Source organism: Ambystoma mexicanum, chromosome 6p, assembly GCF_040938575.1.
Source record: "Ambystoma mexicanum isolate Mex_15411 chromosome 6p, UKY_AmexF1_1, whole genome shotgun sequence".
Classification (NCBI taxonomy): Eukaryota; Metazoa; Chordata; class Amphibia; order Caudata; family Ambystomatidae; genus Ambystoma; species Ambystoma mexicanum.
Window position 1 is genome coordinate 1,348,354,902 of NC_090935.1, and position 25,662 is coordinate 1,348,380,563.

At 51.6% G+C, this 25,662-nt stretch overlaps 1 protein-coding gene across 9 annotated transcripts in view; it reads left to right on the plus strand.

The window, feature by feature from the left end:
* LOC138510403 (uncharacterized) overlaps window positions 1–25,662 on the plus strand; it is a 1,044,636-nt gene that overhangs the window by 876,185 nt on the left and 142,789 nt on the right. For all 9 annotated transcript variants that reach the window (XM_069626035.1, XM_069626036.1, XM_069626029.1 and 6 more), the window contains one exon: window positions 12,836–12,997. In XM_069626035.1, coding sequence (XP_069482136.1) covers window positions 12,836–12,997 — 162 coding nt within the window. The remainder of the gene's footprint in view (window positions 1–12,835; window positions 12,998–25,662) is intronic.

Sequence of the window (25,662 nt, forward strand, 5' to 3'; positions counted from 1 at the left end):
CTCAAAATCAGGATGCATGTACACTTACCGCACGACTCCAGACGGGTCAGCCTCTCAAGGACCTGGACGTGGAACGCTGGGGATATGCGTTCCAGGACCCTCATCTGTTCTTCCGACAAGTGGCCCCGGCGCCCCTTGGCATCCGCTGCCTTCAAGAGGCGCCGGGCCTTGTTCAGGGTCCTGGACCTGAAGTCCTCCCAGCGCTTCTTGACATGTTGGAAGTCGCGGACTGCCACCCCCTCCGCGTTGATGGCAGTCACGATGTCAGTCCAGATCCGAGTCCGTCCTTCCTTGTCGGCGCAGGAACTTCCGAAGAGGGCATCATACTGCCCCAGGACTTGCTCCACCAGGACACCAACTTCGGTGGCACTGAAGCTGGTGCCCCTCTGCCTCTCTGGCCGGGGGTTGTCAGTGGTCTCAGATGGTGTTTGCCCCGACATGACAACCCCAGAGGCAGGAGTGGGTGGGCAACTGGGTCCTGGGGCTGGGCTGTGGAGCGATGGAATCCCAGTCGGGAGTCTTCGGTTCCAGCAGGGGTGGTCACAGCAACAGCACCCCTGGCTGATGTGCAGGCAGCAAATGGCAGGACACGTGGGCAGCAGGCAGTCAGGCAGCAGCAGATGGCAGGTGGGAGCGTGCTCGGGGCTCTGAGGGGCAGTAGTTCTGCCTTCTGGGTAGGAGCGTGGTCTTCCGTGTGCTTACGCGTGGCCAGCTTGATACGGAGTGATTTGGCACGTGAAAATCCTGCACGTCAGCGTGTAATTCGAGGAAAGGCCCTTAGCGCGTATGCACGGCAGCACGCATATGCGATTTCATTGGACCAAAGGCCCTTAGCGCGTGAGCGCATCTGTGACGTGACGCGCGCGGGTGTTTCCCTCATTGCACGTGATGACAGAACACACGTGGATTTCCACCATTCGCGTGTGGAACTTCCCGCGCACCCCGAAACACACGTACCCAGGCCAATCGCATGTACGCTCACTTCCCTCCGATCACACGCGATGACACTCGGACGTGCAGTTTTTCACGCGCGCTGAAATGCCCATGCACGCCTGTACGAGTCACGTCACAGGGGCGCTTGCGCTTGAGGGGCCTTCTGTCCAATGAAAATGCGTATGCGTGCAGACGCGCTTACGCGCTAAGGGCCTTTCCTCGAATTACACGCTGACGTGCAGGATTGTCATGTGCCAAATCACTCCGTATCAAGCTGGCCACGCGTAAGCACACGGAAGACCACGCTCCTGCCCAGAAGGCCGAACTACTGCCCCCCAGAGCCCCGAGCACGACCCACCGGCCATCTGCTGCTGCCTGACTGCCTGCTGCCCACGTGCCCTGCCATTTGCTGCCTGCACATCAGCCAGGGGTGCTGTTGCTGTGACCACCCCTGCTGGAACCGAAGACTCCCTACTGGGATTCCATCGCTCCACAGCCCAGCCCCAGGACCCAGTTGCCCACCCACTCCTGCCTCTGGGGTTGTCATGTCGGGGCAAACACCATCTGAGACCACTGACAACCCCCGGCCAGAGAGGCAGAGGGGCACCAGCTTCAGTGCCACCGAAGTTGGTGTCCTGGTGGAGCAAGTCCTGGGGCAGTATGATGCCCTCTTCGGAAGTTCCCGTGCCGACAAGGAAGGACAGACTTGGATCTGGACTGACATCGTGACTGCCATCAACGCGGAGGGGGTGGCAGTCCGCGACTTCCAACATGTCAAGAAGCGCTGGGAGGACTTCAGGTCCAGGATCCTGAACAAGGCCCGGCGCCTCCTGAAGGCAGCAGATGCCAAGGGGCGCTGGGGCCACTTGTCGGAAGAACAGATGAGGGTCCTGGAACGCATATCCCCAGCGCTCCACGTCCAGGTCCTTGAGAGGCTGACCCGTCTGGAGTCGAGCGGTAAGTGTACATGCATCCTGATTGTGAGCTGTGCGTGTGGTGATTTTTCAGCAGTGTGCAGGTTGCACATCTGTTTGTATGGGGTCGAGTATGGGTGGGGGTGTACAGGGCCGTGGGGCTAACACATGCGAGGGCTGGAATGTGTGAGACATGGATGGTGCTTGTGTGTGTAGGCTTGCATGCCAAATGCAGTTGTGTGGGCACAAATGTTTGGATGAATGTGTATGTAAGTAGACATGTCTGTGATGTCACGCATGTATGTTGTTTTCAGCTGCATGTATCAGCACTGTGTACATGTGCATCTGTGTGTATTTGACAAGGGTGCAACAGTGATGCAACATGGATGCATGTGACAGCGGTATGTGGAAGCCTGATGGGCAGATGTGACATGGATGCCCATCCGAACACTGCGACACTTGGCAGAGGTGTACACATGCATGCAAGTGTGGTGGTGTGTGTACATGTGTGGTGCACTTCCTGTGTTGCATGTGATGTCTGGCTCACCTTTGCCTGCTCATGCTGTTGTATGTGTATGGATGGTGCTGGCAGTTGCAATATGGCTGTGGTATGGCTCATGTGTGCGAGTTGAAATGACATGTGTGTTGGGGATTGTGATGACATGTCTGAGGTTTGCCAATGCCACTCATGTACAACTGTCATGTGTGTATGTGTTCATTGTACAGTGCCCTGATGCCTGTGTTTTATTTCTCCCTGTCTGCAGTGTCAACTGATGAAGAGGGCGGAGAAGGTGCTGTGGAGCACAGCGGCGGGGATCCCACCGCCAGCCGGAGACGCAAGGCCCGGCTCCCCTCCCATGTTGTCATCTTGTCGGGGAGTGAGGAGTCCGGTGCCGCGTCCCAGGCCGCAGCTGCCGGGGGGAGGTCCAAGAGGCGGAGGTTGGAATTGGACTCCTCGGCAGCAGAGGGGCAGCTGGGACCCCACAGGGCCCAACGGGGGAAGATGGCACAGAGTCATCCAGGTTGGTGGGGGGTTTGGTGGAGGAGGAGGCCGTGCAAGCAACAGAGACGGGGTCTGGAGGTGGGGATCCCACTGGTGCTAGTGGTGCAGTGCAGGACCAGGGACAGGAGGCAGCACAGGCCGCCGCGGAGGTGCCTGTGTGCAATCCTGTCCCTGATCCTGTCCCTGCATCATCTTGCACCAGCAGGGATGCCTACTTCCAGACCCGTTTTCAGGCAGGGGATGAGCTCATGACAACTGGCCTTCCTCTGCCCTCGGACGTGGCTATCCGGGTCCGGGTTGAGCCTGTTCTGAGTGGTGTGGCGTTGCGTCAACGGGCCATGCGAGGTGACTTGCAGTCTTTTCATGAGGAGACTGCACGTCATCTCGAATGGCTCGTTGACCACGTCAGCCTGGTGGGACAGGTCACCCAGGCCGGATTCCTGCGTATGATGGGGCTTGCTATGACCCCCTCCTCAACTGAACCCCCTACGTGCCAGTCGTCCTCCGTGCCATCTTTCCAACCATCAGTCACCTGGGTGCCCTGTGGAGCTGCCTCTGACGGTGTGGCCAGGCTAGTGGAGGAGGCATCCCTGCCACAGTCGGGAGTCGGGCGTCCCGCAGGGGTAGCCACATCAACGACTGCACCCCAGCCGGCAGAGGATGTGCAGGCAGCAGGAGGCAGTGCACGGGCAGAGGCACAGCAGCAGCAGCAACGTGGTGGGAGCAATGAAGGCTCAGGGCCTTCAACATCGGAGGGGCAGGCATCGGCCGGAGGGCAGGAGGACCCAGGACAGAGAGTGTCTTCCGTGTGGCAGCGGTTGGGCCACGCCATAGATGCGGAGCGGCAGCGGGCGGAAGAGGCACGGCTCACAATGGTCAGGGCGGAGAACTCCATGCGGAGGGCCCTGAGGTGCGCCAAGTGCCTCGAGGCAATCCGCAAGGGTTTGGAGGTGGACACGTCGACGGCCCTGCGGACCCTCGGGGCCATGGAGGAGGACCGCCTCCGGGACATTGAGCAGGAGTTCGATGATGCCCTGGCCCGGGACATCCACAAGTGAGCCGTCAAACTAGCCCGCTGCCCTTGTACATAGTTATGTAGGTAGTGTTAGGTTTAATTTTTTTGGGGATTTATTTTGGACCTTTCGGACATTGGCCACATTTTTGTATATAGTTTATTTTATTAGTTAGTGTAGTTTGATAGGTTTCCTTTCTTTTGTTGGGATAATGGACCCTGGCTTGTTCGTATGTACATAGTTCACTGTTGGATTGTATTTTTGTTTCACATTTTAACCATGGAGCAATGGCTTTCAATTTTATTTCCCATTGGATTTTGTTTTCTGGACAGTGACTTTGGACACCATTACTTTGGATTTTGATTTTTGGTTTTGCTTTTTTTCACGGACATGCTTCTTTTCATTTTTGTACATTCCTATTTCTGTTTCTTTATTTTTGATTCTATTTATGTTTCCTTCAATACATGTTTTTTTTATCAAACTTCAATGTGTAGTATCATCTCATTGGTTTCATGCATATCATGATATGGCTTTTGAGATTCACTGGCACCCATTGGGTGTATGTGAGGGAAATGTGTTTGTTTCGGAACTTGCAATTGGTGTTCTGTCATATAATTGCCAATTATGAGTGGGTGGATGCAATACTCGGGTGGGTGTTTTGCATTTGGAGGCTGACCATAGGGACCAGGGATCTAGATTGTGATGACATGTTGGCTGGGGAACATGAGTTGGACATGGGTGGGGGCCTGCTGGCAGGTGCCCCACAGTGCTGGGGGGTGGTGGTGCAGGGGGACATGAGTTGGACATGAGTGGGGGCCTGCTGGCAGGTGCCCCACAGTGCTGGGGGGTGGGGGTGCAGGGGTACATGAGCTGGACATGAGTTGGGGCCTGCTGGCAGGTGCCCCACAGTGCTGGGGGGTGGGGGTGCAGGGGTACATGAGTTGGACATGAGTGGGGGCCTGCTGGCAGGTGCCCCACAGTGCTGGGGGGTGGGGGTGCAGGGGGACATGAGTGGGGGCCTGGTGGAGGCTGCCCCTGGTGGCTGGGGGATGGGGGTGGTGGTAGACATGTTTGGGGGCCTGGTGGAGGCTGCCCCTGCACTGCTGGGGGGAGAGGGTGCAGGGGGACGAGTGGGGGCCTGGTGGAGGCTGCCCCTGCACTGCTGGGGGGTGGGGGTGGTGGGAGACATGAGTGGGGGCCTGGTGGAGGCTGCCCCTGGTGGCTGGGGGGTGGGGGTGGTGGTAGACATGGGTGGGGGCCTGGTGGAGGGTGCCCCTGACTGCTGGGGGTAGGGGGTGGTGGGAGACATGGGTGGGGGCCTGGTGGAGGCTGCCCCTGCACTGCTGGGGGGTGTGGGTGCAGGGGGACATGAGTGGGGGCCTGGTGGAGGCTGCCCCTGGTGGCTGGGGGGTGGGGTGGTGGTAGACATGAGTGGGGGCCTGGTGGAGGCTGCCCCTGCACTGCTGGGGGTGGGGGTGCAGGGGGACATGAGTGGTGGCCTGGTGGAGGCTGTCCCTGCACTGCGGGGGGGTGTGGGTAATAGGGGACATGAGTGGGGGCCTGGTGGAGGCTGCCCCTGGTGGCTGGAGGGTGGGGGTGGTGGTAGACATGGGTTGGGGCCTGGTGGAGGGTGCCCCTGACTGCTGGGGGGTAGGGGGTGGTGGGAGACATGGGTGGTGGTCTGGTGGAGGCTGCCCCTGCACTGCTGGGGGGTGGGGGTGCAGGGGGACATGCGTGGGGGCCTGGTGGAGGCTGCCCCTGGTGGCTGGGGGGTGGGGGTGGTGGGAGACATGAGTGGGGGCCTGGTGGAGGCTTCCCCTGGTGGCTGGGGGGTGGGGGTGGTGGGAGACATGGGTGGGGGCCTGGTGGAGGCTGCCCCTGGTGGCTGGGGGGTGGGGGTGGTGGGAGACATGGGTGGGGGCCTGGTGGAGGCTGCCCCTGCACTGCTGGGGGGTGGGGGTGGTGGGAGACATGAGTGGGGGCCTGGTGGAGGCTGCCCCTGGTGGCTGTGGGATGGGGGTGGTGGGAGACATGAGTGGGGGCCTGGTGGAGGCTGCCCCTGGTGGCTGTGGGGTGGGGGTGGTGGGAGACATGAGTGGGGGCCTGGTGGAGGCTGCCCCTGGTGGCTGGGGGGTGGGGGTGGTGGGAGACATGAGTGGGGGCCTGGTGGAGGCTGCCCCTGGTGGCTGGGGGGTGGGGGTGGTGGGAGACATGAGTGGGGGCCTGGTGGAGGCTGCCCCTGCACTGCGGGGGGGCAGGGGTAATAGGGGACATGAGTGGGGGCTTGGTGGAGGCTGCCCCTGGTGGCTGGGGGGTGAGGGTGGTGGGAGACATGAGTTGGACATGAGTGGGGGCCTGGTGGAGGCTGCCCCTGGTGGCTGGGGGTGGTGGTAGACATGGGTGGGGGCCTGGTGGAGGCTGCCCCTGCACTGCTGGGGGGTGTGGGTGGTGGGAGACATGAGTGGGGGCCTGGTGGAGGCTGCCCCTGGTGGCTGGGGGGTGGGGGTGTTGGGAGACATGAGTGGGGGCCTGGTGGAGGCTGCCCCTGCACTGCTGGGGGTGGGGTGCAGGGGGACATGAGTGGGGGCCTGGTGGAGGCTGCCCCTGCACTGCTGGGGGGTGGGGGTGGTGGGAGACATGAGTGGGGGCCTGGTGGAGGCTGCCCCTGGTGGCTGGGGGGTGGGAGTGGTGGGAGACATACGTGGGGGCCTGGTGGAGGCTGCCCCTGCACTGCGGGGGGGTGGGGGTGGTGGGTGACATGAGTGGGAGCCTGGTGGAGGCTGCCCCTGGTGGCTGGGGGGTGGGGGTGGTGGGAGACATGAGTGGGGGCCTGGTGGAGGCTGCCCCTGCACTGTGGGGGGTGGTGGTAATAGGGGACATGAGTGGGGGCCTGGTGGAGGCTGCCCCTGGTGGCTGGGGGGTGGGGGTGGTGGGAGACATGAGTGGGGGCCTGGTGGAGGCTGCCCCTGGGGGCTGTGGGATGGGGGTGGTGGGAGACATGAGTGGGGGCCTGGTGGAGGCTGCTCCTGCACTGCTGGGGGGTGGGGGTGGTGGGAGACATGTGTTGGTGATCAGTGGTGCAAGGTGACATGTGGGTTGGCTGGTGGGCATAGCCATGGTGGATGGGTTGCCTGTGGGACATGAGCAGGGGTGCAGGGTAGTACCCTGTGGTGTGGGCTGCCTGCAAGGGCCGTGGAGGGTGTAGAGGGAACACCTGGGGGGACCCACATGACCAAATCACGTGTAGAATTCCCCGGCACCACTGAAATACACGTACCCTGCAGAAATTGCGTGTGAATCTTCCGCGCACATCGGAATACACCTACCCAGGCCAATTGCCTGTGGAACTTCCCGCGCACCCCCACCTAGCCAGGCCAATCGCGTGTGGAACTTCCCGCGTACCCCGTAGTACACGTACCCAGGCCAATCGCGTGTGGAACTTCTCGCGCACCCCGTAGTACACCTAGCCAGGCCAATCGCGTGTGGAACTTCACGCGCACCCCTGAAATCTACATACCAGGCCAAATCGCGTGTGGAACTTCCCGCGCACCCCTGAAATCCACGTACCCAGCCAAATCGCGTGTGAAACTTCCCGCGCACCCCTGGAATCCACATACCCAGCCAAATCGCGTGTGAAACTTCCCGCGCACCCCGAAATACACGCACACGTTATTTTTAAGTCAGCGGGTGTCCGTGTTTGTGGGTACCCCTTTGCACGTCATTTGTCCTGGAGGGCCACAGTATGGGACATTCATCATAGCTGTATATAGGTGCTATTTGTTGGCGAGCCTTTTGGCGCACATTTATTACAGGCGCAGGGACGCTACCGCCTGCTTTATTGTGGCGGTCGTGTTTGTGCCTATGCGCTGGTTTGACCGTGCGCTGTTTTGCCCTATTTGATTCCATGAATACGTGTTGTAGGCGAGCGTGTGGGCATTCCGCGCACTTGCACCCTGTACTTCCCCTGTGACGCCCACATTTTGGCAAGTTGTTCCCCATTCCGAGTGTTACGCCCCGTGTTACGCCTACTTTTGTTGTGTGCGCTGCGCTATGTGCGATTTTCGCTGTGGCCTGTGCGATTTTCGCTGTGACCTGGCGCACGCAGTTAGATGGCCTGTGCGCCAACGTGCGCCGCGCACTTTTTTAGCACACATCCGATGGTTTTCTCGTGCACGGCCTTCCATGAATCGATGTGTGCTGCTTTTCGTGCGAATTTCGCACTTGCACTGCGATTTTCGCTATTCCACTGCGAATCGCACGTTTTTGGCCACTTGCGCCGCGCTAATTATTCTATGAATTGGCCTGTAAGTTTCCCAGTACTGACTGTCTTTAATGGCATGTCAGTTTCCCCATAATAAAGTAAGCGAAAAGCCCAGTGGAGTGCAGCAGAAGGCTGGGCTCCACTGGTAAAGTCAGACTATGGTGTTTAAACAAACTAAGCAAAAAGTTGGGGGGTTCACAACTGGAGGGAAAATTAAACATGAAATGGAAATCTTTCCTAACACAATGCACCTGGCAGATACAGTAATGGGCTTTGGGGGCGTGCCAAGGTCACACTAACTCACATGCTCCACTCGCTCCCAGAGAGACCAGCAACTCCCAAGGTCATCCACCTTAGTTTTAGGCTATAATTTGATGATTCTCTGCACCTCACTGCACAAATCACGTGACCCATTTCTGAAGGTGCAATGCCTTCTGATCTTAGCGATCAATGGAGAGGTGTAAATGTTTTATGGTCGATGGTCTGGTTTTGGATGGCGCTGTGGATGAAAGCATTCCAAAGCTGTATTTCTCATGTTGAGATTGTTGGGGGCAGGAAGGCCTTGCCAGCTATTCCGCGGGATGGTACTGCCAACAGGCGCTTTGCTCCCCTCTCCTGACCTTGCTGGGCACATTCTTTCCAGGGCACGAGGGCCTGTAACTTCTTGGACAATGGAGGACTGGCCATGGCGGGGGTGGTGTCTGCACTCATGCAAGGGATCTAATACTAACACACATAATGCTGTACGCCGTGCCTGGGCCTAAATTCTAAGATGGCTGCCATCCAGCAAGATCGTGTTAACAACTGCATCTACCATAGAGCATGTAATGCATGCACTAAGGTGATTGCGCACCCTCCTCTAGGTGTGCACCCCTCCCCCTTGCTCCCTGGATGTGCTCTCTTAGCATTTATTTCTCATTTGGTATCACCTAGGAGGGGATGAGGGGGTAGGAGGACCCTCTCTCCTTCCCAACACTGTATAAGGTGGGAAATTAAGCTCATACCCTGGTCTTTTAATATCTCCTTGGGAAACCCCACATGAGTCAGGAAGAGGATGAGGTGCTTAAGTATGTGTTGTGTTGTGTTATTTCCCAGTGGAAAAGCTTAAGGATGGCGGGTAGTGTCATCTAAAAACACAAGAATATATTTATTCCCTAGTTTGGATGCTTCAAGGGATCCCACTAGATCCATGGATATGCTAGAAAATGGTATTTCAATGATGGGCAGGGATGGTAAGGGAGCTCCGGGACCATGGTAGTTAAAGTCTTCTGATAGATCTTACATTTGGCCACGTAGGTTTTAATATCTGCAGAACCACCGTGTCCATAGAATTTACTGAGTACTGGGTTTTCCCTATACCGTGGTTGCCTGTGGTCGGGTGGGAATGGGCCAGTTCCATGATTACGCTCTGGTGCCTGCAGGCAATGTCTCGTTGGTTCCTCTGTGTCCCATCTCTCTCAATACAACCCTGAAAAAGCATGCCCTTCTTTGTAAGAAAGAAGGGTCCACTTTCCTCAAGGCACTTGTCTTCTGGCATGGCCCTCTCAAATACTTCTGCCAGATTCTGGTTGTTTCTTTGTGCAAATGCCAGGTCCGGCAGGGTATTCACATCATCTCCTTCATTTGGGGTAAGTGGAGTCAAGTTCTCATCAGCTTGCCCAAAGCCTAGGTTGCTCCTGGGTGTATTGGGAAGATCTTCTGCTTCGTGTAGGAGTCTGGGCTTGCTCGAAGATTGCCTAGGCAATGGGCTCCCCACGTTTTGCTGTATAACTTTCTGGCCACACATTATGTAACAAGACTCTTATTTCCTCTCATCTCAGTGGTCTGGGTCTATGACATCGGCTGCAACATCTAGATACTATTTCCACGCCAGTTCTGACTTGGCAGCTAACCTGTGCCCCGAGGGGAGATAGTTAGACCCGTAAGCATTAGCCTTCTTTCCTGGCTATGAATTTCCTTTTTATTTAGACTGAATAGGTCGAAGACAATGGACTGGGGTGTGGTACGTGCAGGGAGTCTAGCTATTGGTGTAATGTGTTTCGTTCCCAACCTTGTATAAGGTTGTTCGAATCCCACTTCTAACTCTGGGTGTGTGAAGTCAGGATCAGAAGACAGACAAGGTGACATTTTCGTTTAAGTGGTTCATTATTTTCAACAGCTAAAACCTAATCTGTCCCTACATTTCTTGGACATATTCTAAAGGAAAAGAAAAGGAGTCTATCAGCGTGCTTGTCAGGATGTTGTAAAAGTAACCACAGTCGGCCGGCCAGAAAACTCTTCTAGTCTGAGTTCTGTCCCTACCGCTATGAACAAAAAGAGCCTAACTTTAACAAAGGTACAATAAGGGTCTTTTCCCAAACAAAGGAAATGCTGGTTGGTCTCTGACACCACCGTTATGTCTCGTTATAAAGAAAAGTGCTTCTGGGCCCTGTTTCACAGTTCAAAATAAAGACGCCAAATGTCTCTTCCACTTTCCCTTCCTCAGGTTGCTTATCTGTCTGTGGCTTGTGGTTAGTCTCTTTCTCCCTGTATTACCAGGTACTTTTTCTCCATTCTCGGGTTTTCCCGCACTCTTGTGATCGCCCTGGTTCATATGTCCATACCAGGCACTTCCTTGGACTCCCCACCAAGGAGTCTCGTGGTCCTTTATCCAATTATATGTCTCCTGGTTTTCACCCCTTCCAGGGTGTCGGTTCTCACACCCCGCCTTAATGTCTGTTTTCCCCTACCCCACCCTGGTAGTCGGACATCTGTCACCCCACCCTAGGGTTTGGTTACTGTTAACCCATCTTGGGGTCAGGTTTCTGTTACCCCACCTTGGGGTCTGGTCTTTGTTACTTCACCCTGGTGTCTGGTCTCTGTTACCCCGCCTTGGGGGTCTGGTCTCTATTATGCTGCCTTGGGGTCTGGGCTCTATTACTCCACCTTATGGGCTGGTTTCTGTTACCCAGCTTAGGATCTGGTTTCTGTTACCCCACCTTGGGGGCTGGTCTGGCGCCTCTGCCCTTCTCCTGGTACCCTAGAGCGACTCCTATCCTCTGTCTTCGAGCAGTGCTCCTCTGGGCTGGCTTTCACATAGGCTGACAAGGCTTCTCTGCTCCAGGTTCCTTCTCGTTGTTCTGCGTTTAATAGAACTAGCGCTCCTTTCCCGCTCTCCCCTCCTTCTGAGCTTCTGTGTCAGTTCCTTGTCACACCACTCCTCCACCTCGTGGACAGTTCCCATTGCTTCAGTCTTCTTGGACGGGCTTCATCAGTTTGTGTCTCAGGAGGGACACTCAGCATTCCACAGGCTCGGTCGCCGCTTTATCCGCCACGCTTAGCGGGTGCTAGCTCCTTCCTGCCACACCTCCCAATATGTGTTCTCTCCTCCTATGTAACTCCATGGGCTACCTTCATCTCCTGTATTAATGCTGATTGGATCTTTATATTCCACCTAGCGAGGGGGCAGGTTGGTCTATATCGCATGCTCGCCTCTGAGATGAGGACCTGCGTCACAAAAGGGTCAGAAGCCATACCAGCCATTTGTGTAGGGTGTTGCAAGGTATTATACAATTTAACTCCCATATAACCAACAAGACTAGTGGGTCCCTGAGACTAGGGAGGGTGAGGATATGTCACTTTTAGGGATTGCCTGACCTCTAAGAGGTAAATGGGGGTTCCCCCTAATGGGATCCTGCTTGCCCTGTCCCCTAGGGGATGTTCATCTTAGCAGGCTCACCTTCCTTGTCCCAAAGGGGGTGTCTTCCCCTTGGGCGAGGGGATGAATTCCCTGAATTTGTCACAGTACCCTTGTTGTTAGGCTGGTTAACCTATAGCTAAGATGTTGAAAAAGACCATTACACTTGGTCGCCTCTCGGTTTAACATTTTTCTCCCTGCTTCCGCATCGCTAGAGTGAGAAATAGAGAAAAAAAAGATCAAGATCTGTGTTGTACCATATCTAATGGGAAAACTGGGTAATGTTTTTTATATTATTAAGATGTTTATAAGTTCATTTCGACTAGGTTTGTTTCTGCTAAGACCTATATTAAGGGCAGATACTCAATGGAAGACCATTGTACTAGTGTTTCGGGATTTCTCAAAATATGTCAGAGAGATTAAGTGTATTACTCATTTACAGATGCCAATGGTTTTACTTTTTAATTTTCAAAATTGTTATCATGTTTTGATGGTACATGTGTCATTTGTTTATTCATTAAATAAATATATCAAATGTATACAAAAATAACATAACAGTTTACAATGTGCTTTAAAACACATGTGAGGATACCTTGAACTAAGATAATGGCCATTCTGCCACTGTTAACTGGACACAGTAGAGTCTGAAATACAAGGTGCAATTTGTGTACTGTATATGCTTTCCTTTCAGTGGACTACATTGAAAATGTGTAACTTATTGTGAAGTACAGAACGCATTCAAGTTCATAATGAAAGCTATAGGGATACACTGAAGGATTTTAGGGCTCAGCCCCTCAACCCATCATATGATAAACCCCGAAGAGTTTTCAGACGGACAAAAAAAGATTCAAACAATCTCCCTTCAAATTCATTATATTTAAAGTATTCGGGTACCTTTTAGGGATATTTTGAAACAATGACTGAATGTTACTGTCTAGTGGTCAGTGAACCCTCACTCATATGTATTTGTTTTTTTCTGCAGTCTTGGAATTTGATTTAACCTTTTGTAAATACTCATCAACTCTGTTTTCCCAGAAACTGAACAGCGAAGAAGAATATGACGAAGACAAGCTTTTCACTTGTCATAAAACAGATGGCTATTACGCATTCCGGTGCGAACATTTTTATGTTAATGTCGATCCCACACGTGGAGAACTTGGCTTAGGTGGACTCGCCAGCAAATCCTTGTTTAACCTGGTAAGAAATATGAAAAATAATAGCTTGTCTCACAATTGTTGTGTTGATACTCGCTCTTTGACTTCAGATTATTTAAAAGGATTGCAGTGGGTGTCTCATCTGGTTGCTATGCACATTTCTTTTTACAATGGTTTTGACTGAGAGAACTCTGGTGTCAATCAAGTCCTCAGCAAAGCACAAATGACTTCCCATGGGCCCATTGCACCACATTGCTTTGTTTTCTTTCTGTTTGTCGTATGTTCTGTCTGCTCCCTTCCATTTCTCGATGTGGCCTTATGTTTTCTTTGTTGTTGGCAGGAGATTATGTAGACCAAGGGCTGTACCAGAAATGATGTTTATGTATCTGCAGGTGAGTGGCATTGCATAGTGGATTCTTCAACTGTCCCTCCAGCCCATTGTAACTCGCCTCTACTGCCACCAGTCTCACAGCCTTATGGCTGTTTCTCCCAATCTTTATTTTCCCCTACACTGAAAAAGATAACGATAGATGGTGAATCACCATTGGCTTGGATTCTTGGCACAGTGAGAAGAATTACATTGAGAATGCTCATCAACTCAAAATGGCAAACTCAGCTTATTGATCTTGGGTGGTAGAATGGAAGCAAATGAGGATGTATCTGGCTTATCCTGGAAGGTTCCCTGGATATTCTTGATCTTTGCTTAGAAAAAAGACTGATCATTATTCACTGTTCTGGCAGGAGGCTTAAGTGAGGATCTTGGTAGCTTCAGGTTCTGGCCCCTTCTCAAACACATTTGAAATGTTTGCTAGTCTGATTTGTTGTGTGATTAATACAATCAACACAATGAAACTGTTTTGGTCTTTTAGTTGTAATGCAAGATTCTCTTGTTTGGGTTTTATTTGGGGCATTGTATGTTAAGTCAGTAGGTTTCTTACAGTGACCTTCCATATTTTGTTCTCATTTTTGGTTTCTGCTACGTCTGGGACAAACCACATTTAGGCTGTAATTACTTCTCTGGCATGTTCTGTCTTTTACTTGGGATTAGGTGAGGTTAGTGAAATCTTACTGGCCTTTTGGTAATGTTCAAGTGATAGATCTTCAGATGTTCTCTGAGTTTTAAGTACTGTGGAGGTGGGGAATTGGTGGTGAACTGGATATCCCAGCCCTTTAAGATGACTAGCAATGCCCTGGAGATGGATGGGGGTTCAGATTTTATTCATACATCAATAATCGAAACCACTCAGGTAGTTTGGCAAAAGGATAACTGTTTTAATATCAATTGTCTAAAACAGGGAGTATAACGACATCAACAAACTCGCTCGATCCTCTTACTCAAAGCATTTCATAAAAAACGGAGCTCTTGTACAGAAAGTTTGTCATCAATGACGTTAACCTACATATCACTAAGGTCATCCTACATGGCAAACTACAAAAACCTATGGTTATGGGTGATAGGCTCTCAGTGAATCATCTAAGTATATATCTATGATGGTTATGGGATAATGAGTGAATGTGAATGGCTACTTAACATCAGGTGGGGCAACTAAGCCCTTCCCAAAAAATGACCACTATGAACGTCACTAAATGTACAACGTCCCATTGGTTACACAAATTATAGCACCCTTAATCACACGGTCCTCTATAATTGGTTGGCTTCTATCCTCCGTCAGTACTCTTCCATCTATGTCTAGCAGCATACATGATGGCCGTTCAGGTGCTGGTGAGCTCGCCTTAACCATTGCTTCCCACCAATTAGCATATCAATCCGTCATAACCTCAGCGGTTTACTGTCAATTAGGCTATGAAGCTCGTCCTTGAGAGTGTTCTTAGCTCTGAGAAATTATGGGAGTGAAGGCACGCTCTGCCCTCATGCGTAGGTGTGACCTTCTCGTTCGTCCAACTTCATCCTTCCACGTGACTGGAGACCATGAAATCGAGCCTTTCGTGCATTTAAAATACTATTTTCTAATAGATCTCTGACGTCTTTGTTATATTTTACATGCGTTCTGAACAGGAGTTCTGTTCTTTCACACGATTTGTATCCAATGTCAGTTTGATTCGGTTTGATAAGACCTTGGCTTCTTTGGCTCATCCAACCTAGCCTTTCTGAGATTCACTCTGTTAATTCAAGCTGCTTTTTAACTGCGACACACTGAAAATGAGGCCTTCCTGTTAAAGTCCAGCACTGCTATAATGCGTAGTGGAAACCTCCATCCTCCATTTGATCATCTTACAATGTATATATTGGCGCTTGCCGCAATCTACTCACTATAAAGCTAGCCTCATGATTACTTCGTCTGCTTGTGTTTCTTGCATCTGTACACGTGTAAAATGACTTGATCTCTTCATCGTTTCTGTGGCATAAGGTTCTTCACCTTGATCCCAAGATGTCACTCATCCACAATACTTTCTTGATGCCTTGTAGAATATCTTCATTCTCTTATATCTCTGCATCCTCTATGTGTGTCAACTCGACTCAGTGTATTGTCACCATTCATCTTTGCCATTCATTTGCTCTGCTTCTTCAGGAATCTCATTTAAACGACTTTCATACTTCGTTGTATGCAGATATGGTTTCCTCAATGGGAATCTTGCTTCCAGGATTCTCCTAGGTATTGGTATCCCCAATGATACTGCACGGTTTTAATACTCTGGCTCCAAACATACAGGCAATATAGGTGAGACGGTTGAGGTGGGGGTACTTGGCTCCTCCTCTACGGTGGGCTGGATGTTTTTCACACAAACTGTTTGGGGTGACACTCCTCAGGCCCTACAGTAACGGTACGTGGGTGGCATTACCTGCCAAGTGTAGGATATATTAGGGAAATCTCTAAGGTGATGAGAATGCAAAAACTATGGGGGGAAAAGAGAGGAGGGATAGTGTGAAGAGAGGGGGTCAGAGGTATGGAAAGGAAGCAATGAACAGTCCCTTAACCATCTTGACAGAGATCATAAATTAGTGAAGAGGCTACAGCAAAAGACTTTGAAGGCCCAGCAGGCAAGGGTACTCATTAACATTAGGAGGTGAAACCTGGCAATGGCTGGAGTCCTGCTATCTGAGCATTTGGCTGATGCCGATCAACATTGGGAGTTCTAGGAGTAACTGGTCAGAAGACCTTGTTGGAGAGACCAACAAACACCACATCATGACAAACACAGCAACAACCAACAAAGAAAGGCAAAAGTAAAAAAGAAGTGTGAACACTAGAAATTCCAGAGACACTGAGTGACAGTTTACAAAGGGCCAAAGGCAGATCATTCTAATGAAATCAGACTGAAATGGCAATGAGGGACAATTGAAGACACACCAGGAGAAGGTGGGCCCATTTAGAGGTATCATATCATGAATGGAAGAGAGGTGTTATACAGAAGGAGAAAATAAGAGGAGCCTGGTAGCTTGAACCGAAGTTCCGTAAACCAAAGGGGCCAGCCAGCTACAAGTGTGAACCAGAAGTAGCTGAGCCAAGAAGGCCACAATTCAGAAAAGGCCTGGTCAAGTGGAGAGGCTATAGTCAAGAGACTGCTGAGAATCTATGCCCAGAGGCTGGCAGGAATCCAGCTTTTGAGAAAAGAAGGCAGAGAACAATCAGCTTCCATCGTGCTAAAAACTCACACGGGTGGGGATTAATATTGTAACCAGGAAGTATCTGTGCGGCTTCGTGCACACTCAGCTGAAGGACAGGTAGAAATCTCAGCCTTACAGAGAGGTGTTCCATTCATTGAAATATGCCAAACAGCAACACGGCATCTTTTCAAACATTCGAAAAACATTTCCACTTGGACTCACTCTAAGCCATTCTCTACCCAGGACCATTCCCTCGTCGAACCCTGGCTTTGGGTTCCCTTTTCTCCATAGGTACTCTTATCTATTACTTTGTGCCTTTCCGCTTCTTTTTCTTTCTGGCTTTCTCCTATTCAGTTTCTATGTGCCAATTTCTCATCCCTCTTTCTCTTGCTTTCTCTGTCACTTTCCTGCTCTCTTGTGGGTACTTTTTCACTTTGCCCTTTTTACTCTTTTGGTCTCTCTCTCTTATTCTTTGCAGGTATTTTCACCTTTTGTCTTTCCCAGGACTATCCTTTATTTTGGTTCTTTTCCATTACCATTTTCTTCCTTCATTTTATTGGTCCTCTATTTGCTCTGTGGCAGAGGTTTCTTTACATTCTTTTCACTTTCCTTGGTGGTATCTGTTCTGGAAAAGGTCAAACCCAATCATTCCCATTCTTACTAGAAAAACATTGGTACAGGAGTTCTTCCCTGTGTATGTCTTGTTGGAATTTTTGATCGGGTGAGCAAGTACATTTCTGTTGGTAACTGGGGAAGAACCGAGGCCAAGAACGGACAACCGTAATCATCTTGACCAAGTCCATACACTAATAACATAGTTGTCCCACTACACCCGGCTTAATATGCATAGATTAATTAGAATATGCTATCCCCAAAATCAGAAGAAATTCCTGTAGGGATATTTATGATCCAGACATTGTATATGTGCCCAGTAGGTTGATGATAAGATGGCGCTAACGACACATAGACATTGAGGTTCACAATAACTTGAATTAACACATCTTCCTTCCGATGGATATGGTAAGTATGGGCACTGCAAACTTCCTTTGCCCTTATCCTTGGAAATCTGTTTCGGGGTATTCTTGCCATGGTACCTTATGCAAAAAAAAGGTTAGGTCTTCTTCCAGTTCTATTTCACATGTTAAAAGGATGATAATTATTTGGCTTTTCTAAGACTCTGTCCTCCGGCCTCCGACCTGAACTATTGTTTCGAATGGATTGTGTTCTCCAACGTATTCCTCCTATTTGATATACTCGTAAGTCTGCTTGCAGCTTTGGAAAATGTTTCATAGTATCGGGCCCCATGCGTCGTGGATACATGGCCCTGGCAGGACTCCCATCGTGAATCTGGCAGTGACGTTGATACTGGTAAAAGTATATCACGTGGCGACCGCTGCCTCAGGTCAATTTTTCTGCATGCTCAGCAGGCTTCAGATGGTTCTTCGCCTCAGTGAATTTTTTCTGCGTATCTACTTCCAAGTTCAATATGTCTACATCGAAGACTGGCTTCTAGCGGCGTTCCAATTGTGGGGCTAAAATGTCCTTGAGGGTGCCCATCCGATGTTTGTGGTGTCTGGGTGTGGACCACAAAGTAGACGACTGCGGCTCCTGTCAGTCGATGACAGTGAAGGCCTTGAGGGAGAGGAAGGGGAAACTCGAGGCAGTGTCATGGCCACTTGACAGGAACCCCAGTTCACATCCCCTAAGGGGTCCAGTTGGACCCAGTCATGGCACCTTTGGCGCCAGTCTCATAAAGTGTGCTCTGCACACTTTTTCCCTTGGGCATGTGTCATTCCATCTCATATCAGTCAACCACGTGTAACTGGGCCGGGTGTGGCCACAGGAATCAATGAAGCTGCACGTGCAGCATCATTTGGGAGTGGCAGGGTGGAACCAACTAGCAGAGCAAGGGGGCGTGCCCGGGACCAAGCTAGGCTTCACATTATTCTGCCTAAGCAGCGTAACGTGCACTGTCGCCTGGGAAGCATCTTACCTGTCTCCCAGCAAACCATCCCGGAGAGGCATTGTACCTGTCGTCCAGCGAAACCATCTCGGAGAAGCATCTTACCTGTCGTCCAGCGAAACCATCACAGAGAAGCTTCTTACCTGTAGTCCAGTGAAACCATCGCGGAGAAGCATCTTACCTGCATAGCCAGCCAAACCATCGCGGAGGTGCAACTTACCTGTTTTCTCCATCAGAACCAGCTGAATCATCGCTGAAGTGTCTCTTACCTGCTCGCAGTTACCCCATCCGCGATAGACCAGAGCGCACTTACCTCGCTCGTGGAATACAACCACCGACTGCACGCCTTACCTGACCTTCAGCTCGGACACCAACTTAGAAGTTCTACATGGCCAGCTTCGTCGTGGTCGCAGGCATCCTTCACCCGCTGCCAGGTCCGCGCACCCCAACTCTTCTCCAAGCGCCGCCAGACTATACCTGCAGGAGGAAAGAACAAATAAGGTTAGAGACCTCATTGAGACATTTGCTAAGGTCATCGCATCTAGCGCTTACCTTTGGATTCCAACTAGTCATCTTCTTGGGAACACTTCGAAGTCCTCCACCGGTGCAATGGCTCCGCTGGGCTGCCATCACCTATAAGGGAGAAAGAGACATTATTAAGAGTACAAACTTAAATCATGTGACAAGACATTAATACTTATATTAACAATAATCATCACTAAGACTACTACCTTCAAAGTGGTTCGGTCACAGCCGGCCTGGGCCACCACATCTATGGACCAGTGAAGCAACTGGGTCATCTTGAAGCGCCCCTGCTGATGAGAAGCAGGACGGCGAGCTCGCCCTAACTATATATCAGGTGAGCCTATATGGGCAAATGCTTACTTACCTGTTTTTGGCATGAAAGGTCAGAGGGGAGTCATGATATCTCCTCACCCTTCTCATTGCCTCTCGTGTTCCCGCAGGGGCAATGCCAGCATCCAGAATCATATACTTGGCAGCAGCTGGGAGTGAGAACCGATCCTGGGGAGCCGAATCCAGGGAGGGCTCCAACCGTGCCCCAACGTCCCCGCAGAGATCAGGTGAGCGTAACAGAACACAAAGCCTCTCTGAATCTCTGCCTGGGCGTTATGGAAACCTCTGAAACCGACCAGCTGGCCCAATTACGCATTACGCATTACTGTTTGCTCTGCATTGTGGTAAACTAGGGTGTTTTTCTCCCCTCGCAGGACTCTCAAACTTAGGTGGCCCTGACCTACTACGCATTACTGTTTGCTCTGTTTGCTCTGCATTGTGGCAAACTAGTGCCCTCCACTCACTTCCTGTCTGCATACTCGTGTCGTCCGCCTCCCATCCTACTCCATGGTGCTCTCTATCTCGCCTATCTACTCTAACTGCTTCTCTATTGACTATCCTGCTCTCCTCACTAAATCCGGTAGGAAAAAGTTTAAAAAGGACATCCTGGTCTCCAACCCAGGCCTCCCTATCGCTGACACCTACACGAGCGCCTGCTCCAAGGAAACTCTCACTGACATTCTCTTTTTCGTGCCTTCACCTGACCTATGGACCCTTCACATGGTCGCTGTGCTCTCTCCTTTCTCTACCTCTCCCATTAATGGTGGCACCCGTTGGGATGTCCTCTTGGCCCCTTTCCACTCCTCTAAAGCCATCATTAATGTCTATGCTAACGGGACCGTCTTGGTCCAAGGCCCTCAGGCCAACCTTCACCTCTTTGATAGACGCTTCCCATGCCTCATCAACTTCCTCTCCGCTCCCGCTGTCCCCCCTCCTCTGTCCTCGGCTACCTTGCCTCTCCCCTCCCTCCCTGCCCCTTCTCTTGCTCCCTCTTCAACTCCTTCTCTAACACCTCCGCAGGGCGTACCTCTGATCTGTACCCCTCCCCGGAAGTTTTTCAAGGATGGCAATCTTCTCCACATTGCCACTCTAAACTCTCGCTCTGCCATCAAGCACTCCTCTGATATCTGTCGCCTTCTTGAGGAACTGGACCTCGACGTCCTCGGTCTCACTGAGACTTGGTTCACTGCCAGCTCTGCCACCAGCTTTGACACACTCCTACCTGACGGCTACAAGATCCTCTCCGTGCCCAGGCCCAACCGTTCAGGGGGTGGTGTTGCCCTTATCTTCCCTGAGTGGATTCCTGCCACTGTCACTCCTACGCAGACCTACTCCTCTTTTGAATGTCTTGTCTGCCGACTTTCTCTCTCTCCTAGCCATTCCCTTACCGTGGCTACTATCTATCGGCCACCTGGCCAAATTTCCTCCTTCCTCTCGGAGTGGGCTGACCTCTCCTCCTCACTCCTGTCCTCAACCACCCAACTCCTCTTTCTCGGTGACTTCAACATCCATCTCGATGCCTCCTGTCCCCCCTCAGGTCTCTTCCGCGAACTCTGCAACTCTCTCTCACTCTCTATTCTCCCGTCTGGGCCTACTCACTCTGCAGGGCACACTCTTGATGCTCTGATCTCTTCTGACCTTCCCCTCTCCCTCTCTCTCTCCACTCCTCTCTCTTGGAGCGATCACTTTCTCCTATCCTCCCACCTCTCCCTCCCTACCCCACAGGCAAAGCCACCCTCCTCACTGCCACCCACCTTCTCGGTCATCCGACCCATGAAGCGCGTGTCAGCTGAGGCCTTCGCTGCTACCTTCTCAGCCCCTTCTCCCCCCTCGGCTGACTCCCACCCTGACGCAGCCCTCTCCATGCTCTACTCCTCTATATCTGATACTCTCGATATCCTTGCCCCCGTCATGAGAATCCGCCTGAAGCCCAAAGCCAAATGCAACTCCTGGTATGACTCGGATCTTGTCACCCTAAAACGCAAGTGCAGGGTGGCAGAGAGGAAATGGCGTGCTTCATGTTTATCCTCTGACAAACTGGCCTGCCGCCTGCTCCAAAGGCAATACCGGCTCTCCGTTCTCACCAAGAAGAGAGCCCTTATCCAAGCCCGCATCTCTGAGGCATCTAACAACTCGGCCGAACTCTTTAAAATCTGCAAGGAGCTGGCCAACCCTGCTGCAGTCTCTACCTCTCCTGTCCCCTCCCAGGCCCTCTGCACTGCACTGGCCTCGCACTTCATCTCAAAAACTCAGGACATCCTGTCCTCGCTCTCCTCCTCTCTCCTCCCTCCCTCTCTTCCCTGCTCTTCCTCTTGCTCTCCTGCAGCCGCCCCTCCGCCCTCCTTCTCTGCTTTTCCACCTTTTTCTGCTGATGAGGTTTCCAGACAAGTCCGATCTATGAAAACCTCGTCTAAACAGGTTCACCCCTGTTCCTCCAAAACCATCAAGGACCACATCGACTCCCTGGCTCCTGCCCTGGCTGACTTTTGCAACCACTCATTCGCCTCTGGAGTCTTCCCATCCCCCCTCAAGCACTCCCTTGTGCACCCCCTCCTCAAGTAACCCTCTTCTGACCCTTCCTGCCCGGCCAACTATCGCCCAATCTCCATTACTCCCTTCCTGGGCAAGCTCCTGGAGAAATTGGCCATCTCCCAGCTTAACCTCCATGCTGAATATGTTGGTAATCTTCATGACCATCAATCCGGCTTCAGAGCGGCCAGAAGCACGGAAACTGCTCTCCTGAACATCCGTGAGGACCTGCTCCTGAACCTCGATTCCAACACTCCCTGTGTTCTCATTCTGCTCGATCTCTCCTCTGCCTTTGACACTGTCAACCATGCCATCCTGCTCAACCGTCTCCGTGATAACCTGGGTATCACTGGTCAGGCTCTGGCATGGCTGACCTCTTTCCTTTCTGGTCGACCCTCCCAGGTCCAAATGGGCTCCTTCCTCTCTGACATCTTTTTCTCCACCTGTGGTGTCCCCCAGGGATCCAACCTCTCTCCCTGGCTTTTCAATCAGTATCTGGCACTCCTTGCCCACCGCATCGCCGCTCTCTGCCCCCACTTTCAGTGCTATGCGGACGATACCCAGCTCATTTTCAGGCTACCCTCGGCCTCCTCCTCTCCTTCCCTCATCTCCGACTGTCTGTCTGCTATCCAGGAATGGTGTGCCGCCAATGACCTCTGCCTTAACGCCAGTAAGACTGAGATTCTACTCATCGGCACACCCACTCCCTCCTTTCCTGCAGCTCTCTGGCCGGCCTCCCTTGGCCCCCTTCCTGCCACTACCTGCAAAGCTAAAAACCTCGGGGTCATCTTCGACTCCACACTCTCCTTCTCTCCTCATATTTCCGACGTCTCTAAGAAGTCACATTACCAGCTGCACCTCCTCAGAGGTATTCTTCCCTTCCTCTCCTTCCCCCAGAAGCTCACTGTCTCCCGAGCCCTGGTTCTCTCAAGGCTGGACTACTGTAATAGCCTCTATCTTAATCTGCCTGCCTCCACTCTCCGCCCTCTGCAACTTATCCAGAACAGAACTGCGAGACTTGTCCTTGGCCTCAAGCCCAGGGACCGTATCTCTCCAGGACTGAAATCTCTTCACTGGCTCCCAGTGGCTGCGAGGATTAAGTTCAAAACCCTCTGCATTGTCCACAAGGCCTTCTGGGGCCTGGGGCCACAATACCTTCAACTCTCTCTTCCTAAATATCTGCCTTCACGAGCCCTTCGCTCATCCGTCTCCAACTCCCTCATGGTCAGCCGCTTCTCGAAGCAACGAGCTGGGGGCCGATCTCTCTCCGCAGCAGGGGCCTCCCTCTGGAACAGCCTTCCTGCTTCCCTGAAACTTGAGGAGAACCATCTCCGGTTCCGGAAGCACCTCAAAACCTTCCTCTTCGCTTCTGCCTTCTCTCTCCCTCTCCCCTGCTAAACCTGCTTAACTCCCCTCCGAAGTCTGCACTTAACCTGCATCTGGGCCACTCTGTGACCTCGGCCCAGGGCCCAGCCACTCTCCACTTGCACTGCCTCCCTGGCTCCCCCTGCACTGCGGGACTGTCACTGCATCCCTACAGCCCCCTTCCCAGCACTTGCTCTGCACTTACCTCGCACTTGCCACCAGCTGGCCCTTTTATTTATTATTTATTATTTTATTACGCTACTTACCTTGTATTGCACTTTCCCCCCCACCTCCTCCCCCTGCACTTCTCCTTTTTCCCCTTACCTCTGCACTTGCGCGATCTGAATGACACCTGGCCTAGTAGGATCGTTTGTCTGTCTTCCCCTTGTTTCCCCCCCTCCCTGCCTCGTCGCGCCTTGAAACACTCGTGTATAGGCGCGTTACAAATACCATATCATATCATATCATATCATATCAATTACTAGGGGAATTGCGGGCTGAGGTCCATGCTTCCAGAAAAGAGACCAGTGCCTTGCGAAGGGTCTTAATTGTAACTCAGGAACAAACCAATGTTTTGGCAAGGCAAATGCTTCAGACACATGCAGGACAGGTTCCTCTAGCTGGGATGTCACAACCTCCTACATCGCAGCATCACCACCAGTCCAGGTGGTGCTTCCGAGGCAGTGCCACTAGCCTCACCTGAACGTTTCACCGGCGATCCAAACAAATATGCAATATTTATGAATCAATGTCATCTTCACTTTCTGTGCCGACCTGGGGCCTTTCCAAACGATAGTGCACGAGTGGCTTTCGTCCTTTCCTATTTAGGAGGAAGTGCAGCAGACTCGTCGATACCATTAGTGAACCAGGATGATCCTCTGCTCTGAAACTTTGGGGATTTCCAACTAGAACTGGAAAAGTTGTTTGTTAGACATACCTGAGGCCAAGCCCTGGACATTGAACTGTTGTCCTTCAGAAAGGGGAGCAAAGACCAGCTTACCTACATCGCCTCCTTCAATCGCCTCGTGGCGCAGACAAATTGGCCAGAAGAAAAGAGAACCATGCTCATTTATCAGGGTTTGCATGGGGAATTAAAGGTTGTGCTAGCCCAAGTGCTTAATCCTCCTGAAGGGTGTGCATAGTGTATAAATCTGACGGTACAACTAGATCACCAGCTGCAGAATCGAAGAATGGACCGCTGAAGGAATGAAGGGAGGTCCGTCTATATGTAACCCTGGGACAATTCAGCCAAAACCCATGAACCAGTCGAACCAATGCAGATTGGAGGAATACGCGCTCCTATCTACAAGGTGGAGCGAGAGAAGAGGAGGCAGCAACAACTATGTTTATACTGCGGAAAAGCAGGACTATTCCTTCGAGAGTGCCCCGTCAAAACCCCAAAAGAAGTGTAGGAGCAACTGGCAATGGGAAGAAAGGAAAGGAACAAGATCAGGAAAACTCCAGTGCCCGGCAAGTGTAGGGGTCCACTTGTCGAGCGAAAAGAAAGAATCTGTACAGACCTCACACCTGGTCATTCCGGTACTTTTGGACAGCATCTGCAACCCACAAAGGTTATTGCCTTGGAGGCATATATTGACAGTGGTGCTGTAGGAAATTATATTGATCAAAATCTGGCCGAACCAATAGACCTTCCTCTTCAGCAAAAGCTCAAGTCAGAAAACTTCACAGTGGTGGACAGGTCTCAACTGTCATCTGGACCAGTGACGCGACATACCGACAAAGTCATGCTGATATGTCAGGGCGGCCATTGAGAAGACATTACCTTTGACCTTATTGGAGCTCCACAGTTCCAGATGATCTTAGGAATGCCGTGGCTGTAAACAGATAACCCAAGGATCGACTGGCAAACAAGAGTGCTGACTTTTTCTCCAGAATGCATTAACGTTTGCTTCCACCAAGAAGAGAAGATCAAAGAACTCAAAACCAAATCCATCTTGGGACTTTCTGGCTCTTTACCCCTGTAATATCGGGATTATCAGGACGTGTTCCAAAAGAAACATGCAAATACTCTTCCTCCTCACAGGTCTTACGACTGCCAAATCAATCTGGTGGCGGGGGCACAAATTCCATCTACTCAAATTTATGCTCTAACCGAGCAAGAAAATCAGCATCTGAAATCTTACTTGGACCAGTACCTAGCTAACTGTTTTATCTGCCCGTCTAAGTCCCCTGCCTCTTCAGCTCTATTCTTCGTACCTAAGAAGGAAGGTGATTTAAGAACTTGTATAGACTATAGAGCACTGAACCAAATCACTGTAAAAAACAGGTATCCCTTACCACTTATCCCAGAATTGTTCAATCAAGTCAAGAACGCCCAAATCTACACTAAATTGGAGTTACGAGGGGCCTACCATCTTGTGCGGGTAAAAAAGGGGGACAAATGGAAAACGACATTCCGAACCAAGTA